Here is a 19,428-nt window from a genome sequence, read left to right on the forward strand (position 1 = left end):
GCGAACGTGGCCGCACCGTGTTCCTGGGACACAGCACGACCATGATCTCGGTAAAGAGCCGAGGATGCGGTTCTTTAGCCATGTGATTGGCTGTGTCCAATCCCAGCCGGTCACATGTAAATGCAGAAGTGCTGTTTAATCGGCTCTCCTTGCCTCACACTGACAGTGTGTGTGGCGTGGAGAGCCGATCAGCGGCATCTCCTCACAGGGGAGACCAGTACAGGTAATCAGGGCACTGATGATCAGTGCCCTGATTACAGTAAAGCCCCATCAGTGCCCATCAATGACCCCAATCAATGCCCATTAGTGATGCCAGTCAGTGCTGCCTTTTAGTGCCTGCTCATCAGTGCTGCTCATCAATGCCGCCCATCAGTGTCCATCAGTGCCACCTAATCAGTGCCCTTCAGTGCAGCCTCATCAGTGCCCAAAAGTGCCACCTCATCAGCGCACATCAGTGAAGGAGAAAAATCTTTTTTTTTCTTTTCAAAATTTTTGGGTTTTTTTGTAAAAAATAAAAAACCCAGCAGTGATTAAATACCACAAATACCAAAGAAAGCACTATTTGTGTGAAAAAAAGAGAAAAAAATTCATTTGGGTACAGTGTTTTTTTTTTACAGGAAATTTGGGTACAGTCATTGCGTGAGAGTGCTGAAAGCTGAAAATTGGCCTCGGCAGAAAGGCAGGAAAAGTGCCCGGTAGGCAAGTGGTTAATTACCACCTTAGTTTCCCACAAAACCTGTGTAATTAATATGAGTTTGGTTTAAATGAATGAGGTGGTAATCCTAACCCTATTATGTGCAGAACAAATTACAATTATAGTGTTAGCAAAGACTAGATGTTTAGTACAGAGATGAGCAGACTGTGGAAACTAAACAATATAGGAAAAACAACATTTTAATAGCAAGACAAAGCTATTCTTTTTCATTTTTCGAATAGTTTTTGCATTTGTTGTAACGTGGAAAATGCAAAAAAATAATATGTAATAATCATAATAATAATAATATAATAATCAATCTTTTCTGATTGACTGCACACTTTGAACTTTACAATGTATTAAGAAATACATAAATCATGTTAGTTGTAAAACTGGAATATTTCACAGAAAAGAAAATCATGCATACTGCAGCAATGCTTTTGTCTTCCTTGATGGATCCTCTGGTTTAAAATTTTTGTAAACTTCAACTTCATGTTCTAAGGAAAGCAGCTGATCTTGTAGCTTGCTCCTAAACTCTGGTAGCGTATCACGTATGTGGTTGGTGAGTTGCTTTAAAAAATAAAAGTAATAGAGGCAGTGAATACAGGTGTTATCAGTAACTGAGACCATACTGACTAGCATTTATAAAGGGTACCTGTGCCTTTATACATTTAACACAGTTCACTAAGGGGTCAACCAGAGACACAATGGGCTCATTCACAAAAGCAGATCGCATGCGGTATTTAGGTGTTTTCGAAAATAACGTATGTGATCCTGAAAATGTCAATTCACTATTGCTTTTTGCGGCATTTAAAACAGAAAGCAAAAACGCTTGGTAAACACCGCATAAAACAGGAGTTAAAGTCAATTCACAGAAGGAAATTAATAAATAAATGCATGCAGGAAAAAGTAGTGGTCCCGGCATGCGATAGTTAAGGAATCAGCACTCGCTGGTATCCTTAACAACCAGTAAACAACATGGTTGTTAAGGAGTGGGTGACTGCCGCGTCCTTAACAGCCAATGAGTCATCAGCTGTCAGCAGGGTTCCCTGCTGGCAGCTGAATGTAAAAAGTATTGCTGGATAATAAAAATTAAGAAAAAAAAGGTGTGGGGGTCCCCCCCCCCACAATCCATACCAAGCTCTTCGGGTCTGGTATGGATTTTGAGGGGAACCCCCACGCCAATTTTTTTTTTAAATGGCCTGGGGTCCCCCCAAAATCCATACAAGACCCTTATCCAAGCATGCAGCCTGGCAGGTCAGGAAAGAGGGGGAACTACTAAAATACCATATGACTTCATAAAATAGCTAAGGGAGAAAGCACAGAGGCGCCACTCTAAGTGCAGTAAAACAATGAGTTTTTAATGAAAAAATGTAGCATATATACGCACATTAAAAAAAGCATGTCAAGGGTAGGTGAACAAACGTCCGGGAGGGAGTCCATCCGTGGCTGTAGTCTGGTGAGGTGAAGCGGGTTGCTCTGGTGATTGCCGACGTTTCCTGGACCATAGGCCTATTGGTCCACTGTTCTAACCGGAAGTGATGTCAACCCCCGGCTTCCTGTGTGCTCGAGATCCAGGAAGCATCGACAATCACCGGCGCAACCTGCTCCACTTCTCCAGAGTACAGCCACGGATGGAATCCCTCACGGACGTTTGTTCACCTACCCTTGACATGCTTTTTTTAATGCTACTCTTGTGAGTATATATGCTACATTTGTTCATTAAAAACTCATAGTTTTACTGCACTTAGAGTGGCGCTTCTGTCTCAGCCTTCCAAGAGTTGCTTCTCATCTTCACTGGGCTGCCTTCAAGGTGCTATATCATGGACTAATATGGACTCATTACAGTCATTTACTTTTAATCACTTTTCTTAAAGTCCCCTCTCACTTTGTGGTATGTAACAGTCAGGTGGATCTTCACTGAGGCTGGTGCAAGTGCCAAATTTTCCCTATGTCTTCATAAAATAGAGCATGCAGTATTTTAGTAGTGTTTTTTTTAGTGGATGCTAAAACATTTTTTGGAAAACGCTGTGCAGGATCTTAGTGCATACTCAGATGTGGTAAGATACCGCTTTATGAATGGAGCCCAATGTTTCTTTGGCAGTTAGAAATGGCATTTACATCTGTCCTGTCAGGACAAGCAATGAGGTTCTGACTCTGGGGCAAATTTGTCAAATAATAGGATTTGCCCCAAAGGTACCACTATCTGTAGACACTGCTTCACAGTTCCTGGTTCCTGTTCACTTTAAAGAGAAGTTCCATTTTGCAAGGGAAGCCATTCCCTCCTAGGTTCTAATCCTGATCTTAGTGTAATGTGTGTCAAGGTAAATCAGGATTTCAGCTATCTCAGCAATTACTGAAAGTTACATTTTCACTACTCTGCAAAGATTAAAAATTATGGCTGCCCATTTCTATTCCATTAAATATGTTTTGGAAGTTTCTGCTACTTTCCTGGCTGCTTCTAAATGAAACCCACAGCTCTCTGCTCAGATGTCAGAAATGTTTTAGCCTGCCTCCTGAGATTTCAGGTTCATAGGGACCAGGAAAAAAAAAGATATCTATAGGTACAAGACCACTTGGGGAGTCATAGAACGTGAGTGTGCAGTAAAATACATAGTGTTCAGGACCTCGGTAGAAATTTTGAGAGCAGTATTTGAGCAGACATTTCAGGGTGCAGTACCTCTGTAGGAGCTTGAGGGTAATAGACAGAGATAGGTACCAAAACTGATTTAAAAATTTGCATTGTGAGCTCTGATATATTAGTGATACCCTAACTAACAAAACTATATGGTGATACCTGGACTCTCAAAAGTATATGGGTGATACCCAATTAAAAATATATGGGTGATACCCTGACTAACAAAAGGGTATACTTAAAGTTTAAGTCCCTTCATGGCTTTGGTCTTGTTTGTCTTTGCCAGAGTATACTCTCCTTAAATGTACTTTATTACAGCAATCTTTTGGGCTATTTACATTATACTGACTAACAACATGGTTTTTAAAGGACATAACAATAAAAGCTGATGAAGAAATGTGGGTTAGTGGTGTAATGCATAGGACGGAGTTAAGTGACGTCACTTCCGGTTCAGAGCCAAAAAACGGAAGTTGTTCTAATTCTATGCTGGTGATTCGTTTCTTGAATGTGAGTGAATTTTTACTGCTGTTTGAAGTACTTTAATCAATTACAAAACATATTACACGATCGGAGGCTTCCCCTGCTTTCCCTTGTGTGGGTCCACATAGTAAATAAGTTGGAGAGTCCGATGCTGTGGATTTAAAGGGAAACTGCTGCCACCATACAGAAGGATTTTAAGGGAACCTGCTGCCACCTTTCAGTCTAGTCCATAATATTGTTTTGAGGTGTCCAGTGGATGGATTGAGTAACCTTTATCCAGTTATAACGCCTTTGAGGAAAGTTTATTCATTTACTGTATATGGGTCTCATACTTCAGGTGAGTGGTTATTTCTTCTGGTGGTGGAGCACTCTTATTTGGGATGGAGCATGGAAGTTAAAATAAGATCTTCAGTGGATGGATGGATATTCTGATCACTGAGACTATTTTTTGTTTATCACATTGTATATATATTGTATGGGACTTATTATTGTGATTAATTTTTTTATTTGCTTGATATTTATAATTATATATGTATTTGTTTAACTGTTATATTGTTATCCCTGAGTAGAGCAGCACTATGTATAATTGTATACTATGTATGTAATGATGTGACACTCTGCTCTGCAGCATTATCCTGTAAGTTCTGGATGTTTTGTTGATGCATTCCCTGGAGTTGGGTCCTTTATGCCCTGGGCTCACAGGAAGTGGGTTGAATAAAATTCAGCCTGCAAGAGGAACATCACTGCATCACAGAGTGGTGAGTCTACAGGGGACAGCACTGCAGATAAAATGAGAACTGCATTTTTTATTTTATTTCCTGTAGGAAAATTTACTTTTTCCTTTTTTTAAAGGAGCTGGAGTTGTAAATATATTAGAAAGGTTGTTTTCTATGTATAGTTTTTAATTATTTACAGACTTTTTCTTTCAAATGTGTGCCCTAAAGGAGGTACTTATTTACTGAAACTAAATACATGAAAAAAATAGTTCCACTATCTATTATGTTGCATATTTTGCTTCACTCCATAAAGCACCTAACCACTGCAGACAAGATGATCGAATAACAATGTTTCTAAACCATGAGGTCACAGAAAAACATTCATAATGAAGATTTACCTGATTAAGGACTTTCTGGAGGTACGATGTTCCCATACAATCTGCCATGTGTCTGTAAGCTGGATGAGATAGGAAAAAATTCTTTTCTGCTAACAAAGCAGCTTGAATATCCTTTTTACCATCAATATCTTTTTGGCTACGATTCACAACACCAACATAACCTGAAGGCACACAAAGACAAATATTACTAATTTTATTAAAATCCCAAAATACAAGGCATTAGTGTAAGAAGAAAACACTATAAGGTCTCGTTCACATGGATGTACTAAAGCGTACGGCTGTGCGAGGGCCATGTGCCTAGTTTGCCCGCAGGGGGTTGCAGGCAGTCCAATTCATGTCAATTGGGATGCAGTGGCTGCATGGACACAACAACTGCTCCCAATTTGACTGCCATGGAGATTTATGGTCTCAAGCTGCACGGCCATCAAATTGGGAGCAGCGACTGTGTCTGTGCAGCTGCTGCATCCCAATTGACATAAGGAGACTAACTTCACAGGGAACACCTGTACATCCCGGTGCAGTCAACTTGGCCCTTGCATGGGTGTACGGTTCAGTAAGTGAATGAGACGCTAAACTGTTAACCACTTCAATACAGGGCATTTTCACCCCCTTCCTGCCCAGGCCAATTTTCAGTTTTCAGTGCTGTTGCACTTTGAATGACAATTGCACGGTCATGCAACATTGTACCCAAATGAAATTTTTATCATTTTTTTCCCCCCCAGAAATAGAGCTTTCTTTTGGTGGTATTTGATCATCTCTGCGGTTTTTATTATTTGCGCTATAAACAAAAGAATAGCGACAAGTTTGAAAAAAAAACACAATATTTTTTACTTTTTGCTATAATAAATATCCCAATTTAAAAAAAAAAAAATTTCCTCAGTTTAGGCCGATATGTATTCTTCTACATATTTTTGGAAAAAAAATCGCAATAAGCATATATTGATTGGTTTGCGCAAAAGTTATAGTGTCTACAACATAGGGGATAGTTTTATGGCATTTTTATTTGTTATTTTTTTTTACTAGTAATGGCGGAGATCTGCGATTTTTATCATGACTGTGACATTGCAGCGGACAGATCGGACACTTTTGACACCATTTTGGGTCCATTCACATTTATACAGCAATCAGTGCTATAAAAATGCACTGATTACTGTGTAAATGTCACTGGCAGGGAAGGGGTTAACACTAGGGGGTGATCAAGGGGAGTGATTCTAACTGTAGGGGGAGGGGACTCACAAGGGGAGGAGACCGATGGGTGTTCCTCTGTACTGGGAACACATGATCGGTCTCCTCTCACCTGACAGGACGTGGATCTGTGTGTTTTACTGTTATCGGGCAATCGCGGTTGCCCGGCGGACATCGCGGCCGCCAGGCACACACATCGGCTCCCAAGTGACGTGGCGGGGGCGCGCGCACCCCCAGACGGCTGGGAAGCCCGGGATGTCATATGACGCCTGCCCAGGATGGGAGATCCCTCCTGCGGATGTCATATGATAAAGAAGTGGTTAAAGACTGAACTGAAAGGCATAAAATAAAACGCATATGGGTTGATTTACTAAAACTGGAGCATGCAAAATCTGGTGCAGCTCTGCAAAAATTTGACATGCTCATTTACACAGTTAATAAATCATTCTTAGATACTGCAGTTGAAAATAATTTAATTTTAATGAATTTTACTCAAAATAAATTGCATTGTGAATGTATAGGAGGCAGTGCAGTGGCTTAGTGGTTAGAATGTAAGCCTTGCAGCAATTGGGATCCAGGACACTATCTGCAGGAAGTTTGCACATTTTCCTGTTCTTGTGTGGGTTTCCTCCAGGTACTCCAGTTTTCTCCCACACTTCAAGGACATGCTTGTAAGTTAACTGGCTCCTACTTATAACTGGCCCTAGTATGTGCATTTATGCATGTGAGGTATTTAGATTGTAAGCTCCCTACAGGCAGAGACTGATGTAGATGTACTGTATATAAATTGCTGCATAAATTGACAGTGTTAAAAAAAAAAACCTGCAATAAAAAATAAAGTGTGAAAAATGTACCTGATGCTGCATTAAAGGGGTACTTTAACCAACAGATGGATGGTAATTCCATCCATCTGTTTCATCTGCAGGAAAGCATGTTCCTTTGAAAAACACCAGACTTACTGCCAGGTAAAAAATAAAGGGAAAAAGCCTAAAAAGAAAACAAATACAGTCATCACATCTAAGAATTGGTAAGTTGTAATATAATAAATGTTTGCTTTTGTGTTTAATACTGCTTTTAGTATAGCAGAGCTGTAGACATGTGACAAGACAAGTGGCTACAGAACTTAAAGTGGTTGCAAACACTCACATATACCCAGTGATGTGAATGGCCTCAGGTGATACACAGAGATGAAAAAAAACCTCCTACATAAGTTGTATCTGTCTATCTGCAGTCTTCTTTCCTCTACATCCATTCAAAGTGCACAATGTATTTAGCTTGTCTGAGCTTCCAGGAAGCATGGGCATGGAGCTGCACTGACACACTGCACAAGAGCTCTGAGAGCTGATTGCATGTACGATAGTAAGCAAACCAAGGCAACTTTCTTAAAAAAAAAAACATTACTAATTACCTCTGCGAAGGGGAAGTAACTTGTTCTCCAATATATCTCGGGCATCTGTTCCTTCATCCATTAGATCCAGTTTTGTGATAACACCAATTGTTCTGAGACCTAAAAAGAAAAGTACATTTTGTGTCAGGAGTCAAAAAGTCTCAGCCATTGTCCATGCTTTTTAATAAGCTGCCCCATGAAGTAAACATATCCCATAAAAATAAAGGCTGCCACTGCTAACCTTCTTCACAAAATACCACTTGCTTGGCTGTTTTACTGACTTTCTGGCTTTAATATTCTTTGAATCCAAAACAAAATGTCACATCTTAAAATTAAAAATTAAAAAGCTTTGAAACTGTAGACCAAATGAAAAGTAAACGTTGCCACAAAGATCTGAGACAGGTTGAACTTGAAATATCTATTTTCTAGCTAGAGAACTTCATATCTATAATATATAGGGCAATCTGTTATGGTGAGAGGACCAAAAGGTACTAAAATTCCAAATAACAGTTATTTGCTGGTGTGCTGATTTTTAGGGGCATTCTGGATCCCACAAAGCAAGCAGGGTACTGGAGCTTGGAGAAATATAAACTGGCTTTCCTTCAGCACAAATTAACAACTTATTTTCAGCACTGTCCAACAAAAGAGGCCTAACCAGCCAGAGGAGGGGAACATGTCCCACACAGCTCTCTCACAGCCACACTTCTGCCCAGACAGGTTAGTCACACAGGATGCCTACCTACACAGCTGCATTCACAGTTGGGGCTAACGCAACGCCACCCACAGGGTACCCAATTCATCAACTGCCCCTATAGCACTGGTTTACACACACATATCTCCCAACCGTCCCGGGTTGCCCAGGAAAGTCCCGCCTTGGGAGGTCTGTCCTGCCTTGGGAGGTCTATCCCAGGCACCTTCATTCCAGGACAATACAGTGTCCCGTAACTGCCCCTTGGGCCGATCTGAAAAGGTCTCTGCATCATCGCTGTCACTCACTGCCAGTGTACTCCTGGCCGAGACCCGCTTTATTATTCACCACCATTATTCGCTGTCTGGCTCACTGCCCAAACAACTGGTTGCTAGCCACGGCCCGCCTGGCTTCTAGCAACCAGTGACATCATGACGAGAGCAGGAGGAGAGCGGGGCCCCAGCATTCAGAGCGAGCCAGAGGAGGATTTAACTTTCTCCTCCTCGCGCCTAAACTCCACAGTCATCCGTACCTAGGACCGCCAGCTCCACCCCTGACTCCGGGTCTCGCCTGAAGGCTGTTTTTGCCGCTGGAAGAAAGGTAGGAGAAATGCTCCCTGCCCCGAGGACGCTCATGGTCACTCTGCTCCCTCCAGTCATGCTGTACAGTCCCCCCATAATACCCTCCACTATCCCCCCTCCCATCATACTGCCCTCCCATTATACTGCCCCCCCCACTACCCCCCCTACCATCATACTGTCCTCCACCCCATCATACTGCCCTCCACCCTGTCATACTGCCCTCCACTACCCCCCATCATACTGCCCTCCACTGCCACCCCTCCCATTATCCTGCCCTCAACTGCCACCCCCTCCCATGATACTGCCCTCCACCCCATCATACTGCCCTCCACTGCTGCCCCTCCCATCATACTGCCCTCCACCCCATAATACTGCCCTCCACTGCCACCCCTCCCATCATACTGCCCTCCACTGCCACCCCTCCCATCATACTGCCCACCACCCCATCATACTGCCCTCCACTGCCACCCCTCCATCATACTGCCCTCCACCCCATCATACTGCCCTCCACTGCCGCCCCTCCCATCATACTGCCCTCCACCCCATAATACTGCTCTCCACTGCCACCCCTCCCATCATACTGCCCTCCACTGCCACCCCTCCCATCATACTGTCCACCACCCCATCATACTCCCCTCCACTGCCACCCCCTCCCACCAAAAATGTAAAAAAAAACTACAAAAAATGAAAATTCACAGTCCACACTGACGGAGTGGTCCAGACCGGAGGTCTGTTACCCGTCACCTGATTGGCTGAAACGACATGCGCTGTGATTGGATGACTGACGGCAGAAGAGGATGGGAAGAGAATCATGGAGGACACCGCTCACCGTCGTCACCCGCTGCCCCACCGAGACAGAGTAAGACCCAGGCAGACGACGAGCGGGTGGGGGGGTCACAGTGGCGGCATTGGATGGCACAGTGGCAGCATTCGATGGGCAGAGTAGCTGTGTTTGATGGGCACAGTGGCAGTGTTTGATGGCACAGTGGCAGCCTTTGATGGCACAGTGGCTGTAATTGATGTTTCTTTATCGTACATCATGGGGCACAGAGCCTAAAGTAATAACTTAATGGCTATATAGGCACCTTCAGGTGATGGACACTGGTATACCCAATCCAGGAAGTTCACCCCCTATATATCCCCTCCTCCTTCCAGGAGTACTCAGTTTTTTCGCCAGTGTCTAAGGTGTTGGTCACGAGTGAAGATGTGCCTTGAGGAGCTCCAGGAGGGATCCATGCTGGATTTAAATAGCCTTCATAGATCAGATCCATCAAGTGCCACTGAGGCCAAAATGGATGGTACCTAGGCCTCGTATCCGAAGCACGAGGTTTTGCCTGTAACGCCTCACTTTGCAGGGCTGGTCCATGGGACCCAGGGCTTTGGTCATGTTATATTACCTAAAACTTTCCTGGTGGGGTGCTTTTTACAGGTCCAAGGGAGTGGAACCCCGATATAAAGGGACCTAGTCCTTGAAGGTTTGCTAAACGCAGCCCGCCGTGATGTGTGAAGGTTGGATTGTCTGTTAATTCAGCAAATCTTGCGGCGGGGTTTAGGTAAGGGAAGAAACTTAGGAACTAAAAAGTCCACCTATGCTTTCTTCTTTAAGGGAAAAAATATTGCCATGCTGTAAATCTCCACTAGAGGGAGTCTATGCACATACCTTAATCTGTTGTCTTCACTGTAAGCTCAGTGTCAGTCTGTGTGTGGCCGTAGCAGCTTGCACAGGGGGATTGCCAAAATGCTTGTTTCTCTCCTCTGAAGAGACCGGAGAGTTAGGGGAACATCAGCGATGTACCCCTCTTGCATTACCGCCCCAGACTGTTATTGATGTTATTGATGTTTTTTCTTTTGCCTGCTGGTGACAGGGCTCTGCCTCTCCTCCCCCCCTCGTGTTGGGTCTGCGGACCCGAAAGGCGCGTGGGAATATTTATTTCAAAATGAAAGGAGGGACGGGTTTTCAAAGGGGGCGGGGCCTAGGCACGGCACTGTGTAACGTCCACGAGCAAACAGGCTTAAACAATCAGCTGGAGCTGTCTCTCCTCCACTGATAGCAAGGAAAAGCAAGCAGGCTGCACAAAGGGACACAGGAGCTGTGAGGGACATAAGGGTTGCAACTCGCATTCCTGATACAGGGAAGACATTTTTTTCCAGCACTAGGCTGAACTTAATAGTGGCATAATTCTGTCATGACTATTTTCAGCAAGTAGTGCAATTTAATAGTACCTTTGCTTTTGTGCTTAGGAATATGCATACCAAAAAAGACACCACAAAAAAAAACAAAGGTTTCACCCCCAGGTGTTAGGAATTCCAGTCACACACTGTCATCCTCACTTGAAATACCAATTATAGCTAGCCAGGGTGAGCCATTGGAACAAATTGATGGTGCAGCTGCTTCTCACATCTCAGGCCCTGTATACGTGACTGAAGATGTCTTTTCCTCCATCCTGCAAGGCCTGGAAGGAAGATTAGCGGCTTTAATCGCATCCTCCATTCAAATGGATAGGAAGTGTGCTAGACCCCCCTCCCCCACTTTAGACCCTTTGCAAGGGGGACAGTGGGCACAGGATGAGGTGTTACCCTCAGGCGATCAGGAGGAAAGACAAACCGATGATTCCTCTGCTGAGGAAACAACGGTAGATGAACCTTTTTCAGCCTCACAATCTGAGAAATTGCTGATACAATCTCTTTCATGCTACCCCTAATGGAGTCTGTTAAAAGCTTAGTTTCTTCCTTGGGTTCCTTAAAACCTTCACAGCCTTTGCATGCGTTTCCTGTCCATGCATTACTAGAACAGCTTATTTATGCTGAATGGGATCACCCGGATAAACATTTTCTTCCTCCAAAGAGATTTTCAGTTCTCTATCCCATGGAGGAGAAATTCACCAAAAAATGGAAGGTACCAGCAGTTGACGCTGCGATTTCCAGTGTGAATAAAAGTCTAACTTGTCCAGTAGACAATGCACAAATGCTTAAGGATCCAACAGATAAAAGGTTGGGATTCCTGGCAAAATCCTCTTTTTCTTTAGCAGGTGTGGTTACTCAGTCCGCAGTCGCTGCAATAAACATCTGTCAATCCCTAAAGGACCAATTTAGACAGGCCCTTAAAGAGGTTCCTGTACAGCAAGCCCAGGATTTGGCCGAACTACCAAAAGCAGTATCCTTTTGCCATAGATGCCATTAAAGATTCTATTCACCAGGTGTCCCACGTAGAATCCTGTGGTTAAAAAATTGGTCAGCTGAAGCACCATGTAAAAACCTCCTAACTGGGTTCCCTTTTCATGGGGAGTGGCTATTTGGGGATGATTTGGACAAATATATCCAAACAATTTCTAGTAGGAAAAGTACTCTTTTGCCAGTCAAAAGAAAGTATAAACACCCTTCATTTAAATGGGTTCTTTCTCCTGCGTCAGGGGCTTCCGCCTCTAGGCAGTCGCAATGGCCTCCGCTGTCAGACTCTAGAGGAAAACCTCAGGGTCAGGCCCAGGCTCAAACGAAGTACTGGGGCCAGAAATCTGCAAAGCAGAATCCTAAAGCCTCATCCTGAAGAGGCACCCCCCTCTACCAGTTCTGGCAAGAAGAAATTCAGGAAAGATGGGTCATTTCCACGGTAACTCTGGGGTACAAGCTGGAATTTCGGGACTTTCCACCGTCTTGTTTCCTGAGGTCAAACATTACCAAAGATCTAGAGAAAAGGCAATCTCTGTTTCGGGCGCTAGAGCGATTAATGGCTCAGGGGGTGATCATGCATATCCCCACAGAAGAGCAGGGTTTGGGGTTTTATTCAAACCTCTTCACAGTACCAAAACAGAATGGAGATGTCAGACCCATTCTAGATCTAAAGAATCTAAATCAGTTCCTGAAGATCTGCTCCTTTCGCATGGAGACGATCAGGTCAGTATTTTCTATCCTACCAGGAGAAGAACTTCTAGCATCTATCAATATCAGGGATGCATATCTGCATGTTCCTATATTTCCTGCTCACCAAAGGTTTTTGCGTTTTGAGGTAGAACAGCAGCATTTCCAGTTTGCAGCCTTGCCCTTCGGGCTAGCTACAGCACCCCGTGTGTTTACAAAGTCCTGGCCCCGCCTTTAGCCAGGTTAAGGGCACAAGGCATACCAGTCTTAGCGTACTTAGACGATCTATTGCTAATAGACCAGTCGGTGGCTCGTTTGGAGCAAAGCGTACGCATTACAACCAGTAACCTGGAAAGTTTGGGTTGGATTCTCAACCTAAAGAAATCTTCCTTAATACCGCTAAAAAGGCTGGAGTACTTTGGTCTGATTATAGACACAGCCCAGAAAAAGGTGTTCTTGCCTCAGGCAAAGATCAACTCCATAAGAGAGCTGGTGCGGATGGTCAAGTCAAAAGGCGATCCCTCCATTCGCCTTTGCATGAGGTTGCTAGGAAAGATGGTGGCTTCATTCGATGCCGATGCGGCTGTCCCCAAAAGCGTCCCAAAGGCTCAGTTGGTGGTTACTAACCCAGAATCTGCTGAAAGGAAAATCCTTCAGACCAGTCATCTGGAAAGTGGTAACGACAGATACCAGCCTTTCAGGCTGGGGTGCAGTACTAGGAAAGACAACTGTCTAGGGACAGTAGTCAAGAGCCGAAAGAACCTTGCCCATCAATATCCTAGAGATCTGGGCAGTGCGTCTGGCTCTGAAAGCCTGGACTTTCAGGTTACGGGATTGTCCTGTCAGAATCCAATCCGACAATGCCACAGCTGTGGCCTATAAGGGGGCACCAAGAGTCTCTCAGCGCAGAGAGAGCTAGCTTGGGCAGAAAGGAATGTTCCATGCAGTCTTCATTCCGGGAGTAGGGAATTGGCAGGCGGACTACTTGAGTCACCAGCAGTTATTCCAGAGGGAATGGTCTCTTCACCCCGCCATTTTGTGGACTATTTGCCAAAGATGGGGGACTCTGGACATAGATCTTCTACCATCCAGATTCATCATGAAGTTAGTCAACTTTGTGGCTAGAACAAGGGATCCACTCGCATGCAGAACGGATGCGTGGTGACCCCATGGGATCAGTTCTCACTGATCTATGCATTCCCCCTATTCAGTTGCTGCCTCAACTTCTTTACAGGATCAAGCTGGGAAGAATGCCGGTAATTCTGGTAGCATCAGCATGGCCCAGAAGGTCATGGTATGCAGAAATCGTAAAGATGGCAGTGGAGGGTCCATGGTCCCTCCCACTATGGCCAGATCTGCTCTCGTAGGGACCAATATTCCATCCTACCTTACGGTTTCTAAATGTAATGACTTGGCTATTGAAACCCACATTCTGAAGAAACATGGGCTTTTCGGGTCAGTTATCTCTACCCTCATTAATGCAAGGAAGCCAGCTTCCAGAACTATATATTATAGAGTCTGGAGGGCTTATGTTTCCTGGTGTGAATCCAAGGGTTGGCACCCTCGGAGATATATCATAGGCAGAATTCTTGCCTTTCTACAATTAGGGGTAGAAATGAAGTTGGCCTTGAGTACTATTAAAGGCCAAGTCTCAGCTTTATTGGTTTTATTTCAAAGACCGCTTGCTTCACACATTCTTTAGTCTGGGGTTTTATGCAAAGTGTGATGCGGCTTAATCCGCCCGTCAAACCTCCCTTAAACCCCTGGGACTTGAACTTAGTTTTGTCTGTGTTACAAAAACAGCCATTTGAACCAATACAACATATTCCCTTAGTCCTTCTGACAAGGAAGTTGGTATTTTTGGTCGCTATATCCTCAGCAAGGAGAGTTTCGGAACTGGCAGCTCTTTGATTATTCATGAGGACAGAGTGGTGTTATGCCCTCGTCCAGACTTTTTTGCCAAAAGTGGTCTCAGGTTTTCACCTGAACCAGGATATTGTCCTGCCATAGTTTTTTTCGAAAACCCAGGTAGGACAAGTCACTACATTGTCTTGATGTGGTGAGAGCAGTGAAAATCTATTTAAAGACAACTGATCAGATTCGTAAGACTGATGTCTTATTTATTCTGCCAGAGGGTCTTAAGAAAGGACAGGCAGTGTCGAAATCCACTGTCGCTAAGTGGATTCGGCAAGTTATAATTCAAACTTATAATTTAAGGGGTAAGATTTCACCTTTTCAAGTTAAGGCGCACTCTACCAGGGAGGTTAGTGCTTCTTGGGCAGTGCATCACAAGGCCTCCATGGCTCAGATCTGTAAGGCCGCAACTTGGTCTTCAGTACATACATTCACCAAGTTTTATCAAGTGGATGTAAGGAGGTATTAGGATATCACCTTTGGGCGAAGTGTGCTGCAGGCAGCAGTATAGGTCCTCAAGTCTGGGGGTACCCTCCGGGTTGTGTCTCCCTCCCCTCAAGTAGCATTGCTATGGGACGTCCTATTAAGTTATTACTTAAGGCTCTGTGTCCCATGATATGCGATAAAGAAAATAAGATTTTTATAACAGCTTACCTGTAAAATCCTTTTCTTGGAGTACACGGAGGTCCCGCTCCTCTTTTTTGGGGTTTAAGTATATTGCTTTGCTACAAAAACTGAGTACTCCTGGAAGGAGGAGGGGTTATATAAGGAGTGAACTTGAAGTCTTGAAGATTTGAAGTCGTACAGATATGAATGGTTATCATTAGGAATCATGGGGTAAGACTTGTTGTGCGACTCTGATGTCCAAAGTCACAGCAAAAGTCACACAAGTGTGAAAAGGGCCTTAGTAAAACAAAAATGTTTTTGCCGATGTTGCGCTTTAACCTCCTCCAGCCAACGGGAGAGTTTGTAACACCGGAGATGTTGTATGGGCTTCCCAATCATGTGATCACTGTGATTGGCTGTCACATGATCAAAATCCTATCCTACTTACTCCCAATCATCAACAGTGACGGGGAGCTGTACACATACAGCATTAAAGCTCACTGCCATGGAATTTAGCTAGCATTAAGGAGGTAAAATATGTGTCCAGACTTGGCCTGGCCTCCAAAAACCTACAGTTGTGTTAAAAATAACAGCAGTGTGCTTAAAAACGTGAGTAAAGCTCAAAATCCTTATATGAGCTATAATATAATAGATAATATTTCCATACATGCAAATGCATTGGGAGCACTGCACAGTCTATTCCAAATCAAAACAGAAGAAAAATGTTTCAAATGTGTAATTACTTTACAGAAAGTGACGAAAAAGGAATATTTGGCTTTTCCAAAAAATAGCAGTGTCTGCATTTTTCTTTACAAACGCAAACATTTAGTGTATAAATTGAAAAATGCTTGAAGATTTAGCTTTCCTGTGAATCACTGAGCTAATATTTAGTTGTATAACCATTTTTTGCATTGAACGGAGTCAGACAACTTCTGGCACCTGTGAACAGGTATTCTAGCCCAGGATGATTGCACTACATTCCAGAATTCCTCTGCATTTCTTGGTTTTACCTCAGAAACCGCATTTTTTATGTCACCCCACAAGTTTTCTATTGGATTAAGGTGCAGGGATTGTATATACAGTGTCTCACAAAAGTGAGTACATCCCTCACATTTTTGTAAATATTTTATTATATCTTTTCATGTGACAACACTGAAGAAATGACACTTTGCTACAATGTAAAGTAGTGAGTGTACAGCTTGTATAACAGTGTAAATTTGCTGTCCCCTCAAAATAACGCAACACACAGCCATTAATGTCTAAACTGCTGGCACAAAAGTGAGCACACCCCTAAGTGAAAATGTCCAAATTGGGCCCAATTAGCCATTTTCCCTCCCTGGTGTCATGTGACTCGTTAGTGTTACAAGGTCTCAGGTGTGAATGGGGAGTAGGTGTGTTAAAATTGGTGTTATCCCTCTCACTCTCTCATACTGGTCACTGGAAGTTCAACAGGGCACCTCATGGCAAAGAACTCTCTGAGGATCTGAAAAAAAGAATTGTTGCTATACATAAAGATGGCCTAGGCTATAAGAAGATTGCCAAAACCCTGAAACTGAGCTGCAGCACGGTGGCCAAGACCATACAGCAGTTTAACAGGGCAGGTTCAACTTAGAAAAGGCCTCGCCATGGTCGACCAAAGAAGTTGAGTGCACATGGTCAGCGTCATATCCAGAAGTTGTCTTTGGGAAATATTCGTATGAGCGCTGCCGGTATTGCTGCAGAGGTTGAAGGGGTGGGGGGTCAGCCTATCAGTGCTCAGACCATACGCCGCAGGCTGCATCAAATTGGTCTGCATGGCTGTCATCCCAGAAGGAAGCCTCTTCTAAAGATGTTGCACAAGAAAGCCCACAAACTGTTTGCTGAAGACAAGCAGCCTAAGGACATGGATTACTGGAACCATGTCCTGTGCATATCCCCACAGAAGAGCAGGGTTTGGGGTTTTATTCAAACCTCTTCACAGTACCAAAACAGAATGGAGATGTCAGACCCATTCCAGATCTAAAGAATCTAAATCAGTTCCTGAAGATCTGCTCCTTTCGCATGGAGACGATCAGGTCAGTAGTTTCTATCCTACCAGGAGAAGAACTTCTAGCGTCTATCAATATCAGGGATGCATATCTGCATGTCCCTTTATTTCCTGCTCACCAAAGGTTTCTGCGTTTTGAGGTAGAACAGCAGCATTTCCAGTTTGCAGCCTTGCCCTTCGGGCTAGCTACAGCACCCCGTGTGTTTACAAAGTCCTGGCCCCGCCTTTAGCCAGGTTAAGGCACAAGGCATACCAGTCTTAGCGTACTTAGACGATCTATTGCTAAAGGACCAGTCGGTGGCTCGTTTGGAGCAAAGCGTACGCATTACAACCAGTAACCTGGAAAGTTTGGGTTGGATTCTCAACCTAAAGAAATCTTCCTTAATACCGCTAAAAAGGCTGGAGTACTTTGGTCTGATCATAGACAGCCCAGAAAAAGGTGTTCTTGCCTCAGGCAAAGATCAACTCCATAAGAGAGCTGGTGCGGATGGTCAAGTCAAAAGGCGATCCCTCCATTCGCCTTTGCATGAGGTTGCTAGGAAAGATGGTGGCTTCATTCGATGCCGATGCGGCTGTCCCCAAAAGCGTCCCAAAGGCTCAGTTGGTGGTTACTAACCCAGAATCTGCTGAAAGGAAAATACTTCAGACCAGTCATCTGGAAAGTGGTAACGACAGATACCAGCCTTTCAGGCTGGGGTGCAGTACTAGGAAAGACAACTGTCTAGGGACAGTAGTCAAGAGCCAAAAGAACCTTGCCCATCAATATCCTAGAGATTTGGGCAGTGTGTCTGGCTCTGAAAGCCTGGACTTTCAGGTTACGGGATTGTCCTGTCAGAATCCAATCCGATAATGCCACAGCTGTGGCCTATAAGGGGGCACCAAGAGTCTATCAGCGCAGAGAGAGCTAGCTTGGGCAGAAAGGAATGTTCCATGCAGTCTTCATTCCGGGAGTAGGGAATTGGCAGGCGGACTACTTGAGTCACCAGCAGTTATTCCAGAGGGAATGGTCTCTTCACCCCGACATTTTGTGGACTATTTGCCAAAGATGGGGGACTCTGGACATAGATCTTCTACCATCCAGATTCATCATGAAGTTAGTCAACTTTGTGGCTAGAACAAGGGATCCACTCGCATGCAGAACGGATGCGTTGGTGACCCCATGGGATCAGTTCTCACTGATCTATGCATTCCCCCTATTCAGTTGCTGCCTCAACTTCTTTACAGGATCAAGCTGGGAAGAATGCCGGTAATTCTGGTAGCATCAGCATGGCCCAGAAGGTCATGGTATGCAGAAATTGTAAAGATGGCAGTGGAGGGTCCATGGTCCCTCCCACTTTGGCCAGATCTGCTCTCATAGGGACCAATATTCCATCCTACCTTACGGTCTCTAAATGTAATGACTTGGCTATTGAAACCCACATTCTGAAGAAACGTGGGCTTTTCGGGTCAGTTATCTCTACCCTCATTAATGCAAGGAAGCCAGCTTCCAGAACTATATATTATAGAGTCTGGAGGGCTTATGTTTCCTGGTGTGAATCCAAGGGTTGGCACCCTCGGAGATATATCATAGGCAGAATTCTTGCCTTTCTACAATTAGGGGTAGAAATGAAGTTGGCCTTGAGTACTATTAAAGGCCAAGTCTCAGCTTTATTGGTTTTATTTCAAAGACCGCTTGCTTCACATTCTTTAGTCTGGGGTTTTATGCAAAGTGTGATGCGGCTTAATCTGCCCGTCAAACCTCCCTTAAACCCCTGGGACTTGAACTTAGTTTTGTCTGTGTTACAAAAACAGCCATTTGAACCAATACAACATATTCCCTTAGTCCTTCTGACAAGGAAGTTGGTATTTTTGGTCGTTATATCCTCAGCAAGGAGAGTTTCGGAATTGGCAGCTCTTTCATGTAAAGAGCCATATTTGATTATTCATGAGGACAGAGTGGTGTTATGCCCTTGTCCAGACTTTTTGCCAAAAGTGGTCTCAGGTTTTCACCTGAACTGGGATATTGTCCTGCCATCGTTTTTTTCGAAAACCATGTTCCAGGTAGGACAAGTCACTACATTGTCTTGATGTGGTGAGAGCAGTGAAAATCTATTTAAAGACAACTGCTCAGATTCGTAAGACTGATGTCTTATTTATTCTGCCAGAGGGTCTTAAGAAAGGACAGGCAGTGTCGAAATCCACTGTCGCTAAGTGGATTCGGCAAGTTATAATTCAAACTTATAATTTAAGGGGTAAGATTTCATCTTTTCAAGTTAAGTTGCAC

General features: G+C 44.0%; 1 protein-coding gene across 2 annotated transcripts in view; it reads right to left on the minus strand.

Moving 5' to 3' along the window:
* DNM3 (dynamin 3) overlaps window positions 1-19,428 on the minus strand; it is a 572,551-nt gene that overhangs the window by 507,023 nt on the left and 46,100 nt on the right. For both annotated transcript variants that reach the window (XM_073593228.1, XM_073593229.1), the window contains exons 5-7: window positions 7,517-7,615; window positions 4,924-5,084; window positions 1,122-1,264 (exon numbers count right to left, since the gene is read on the minus strand). In XM_073593228.1, coding sequence (XP_073449329.1) covers window positions 1,122-1,264; window positions 4,924-5,084; window positions 7,517-7,615 — 403 coding nt within the window. The remainder of the gene's footprint in view (window positions 1-1,121; window positions 1,265-4,923; window positions 5,085-7,516; window positions 7,616-19,428) is intronic.

Source organism: Aquarana catesbeiana, linkage group LG07 (assembly GCF_042186555.1).
Source record: "Aquarana catesbeiana isolate 2022-GZ linkage group LG07, ASM4218655v1, whole genome shotgun sequence".
Classification (NCBI taxonomy): Eukaryota; Metazoa; Chordata; class Amphibia; order Anura; family Ranidae; genus Aquarana; species Aquarana catesbeiana.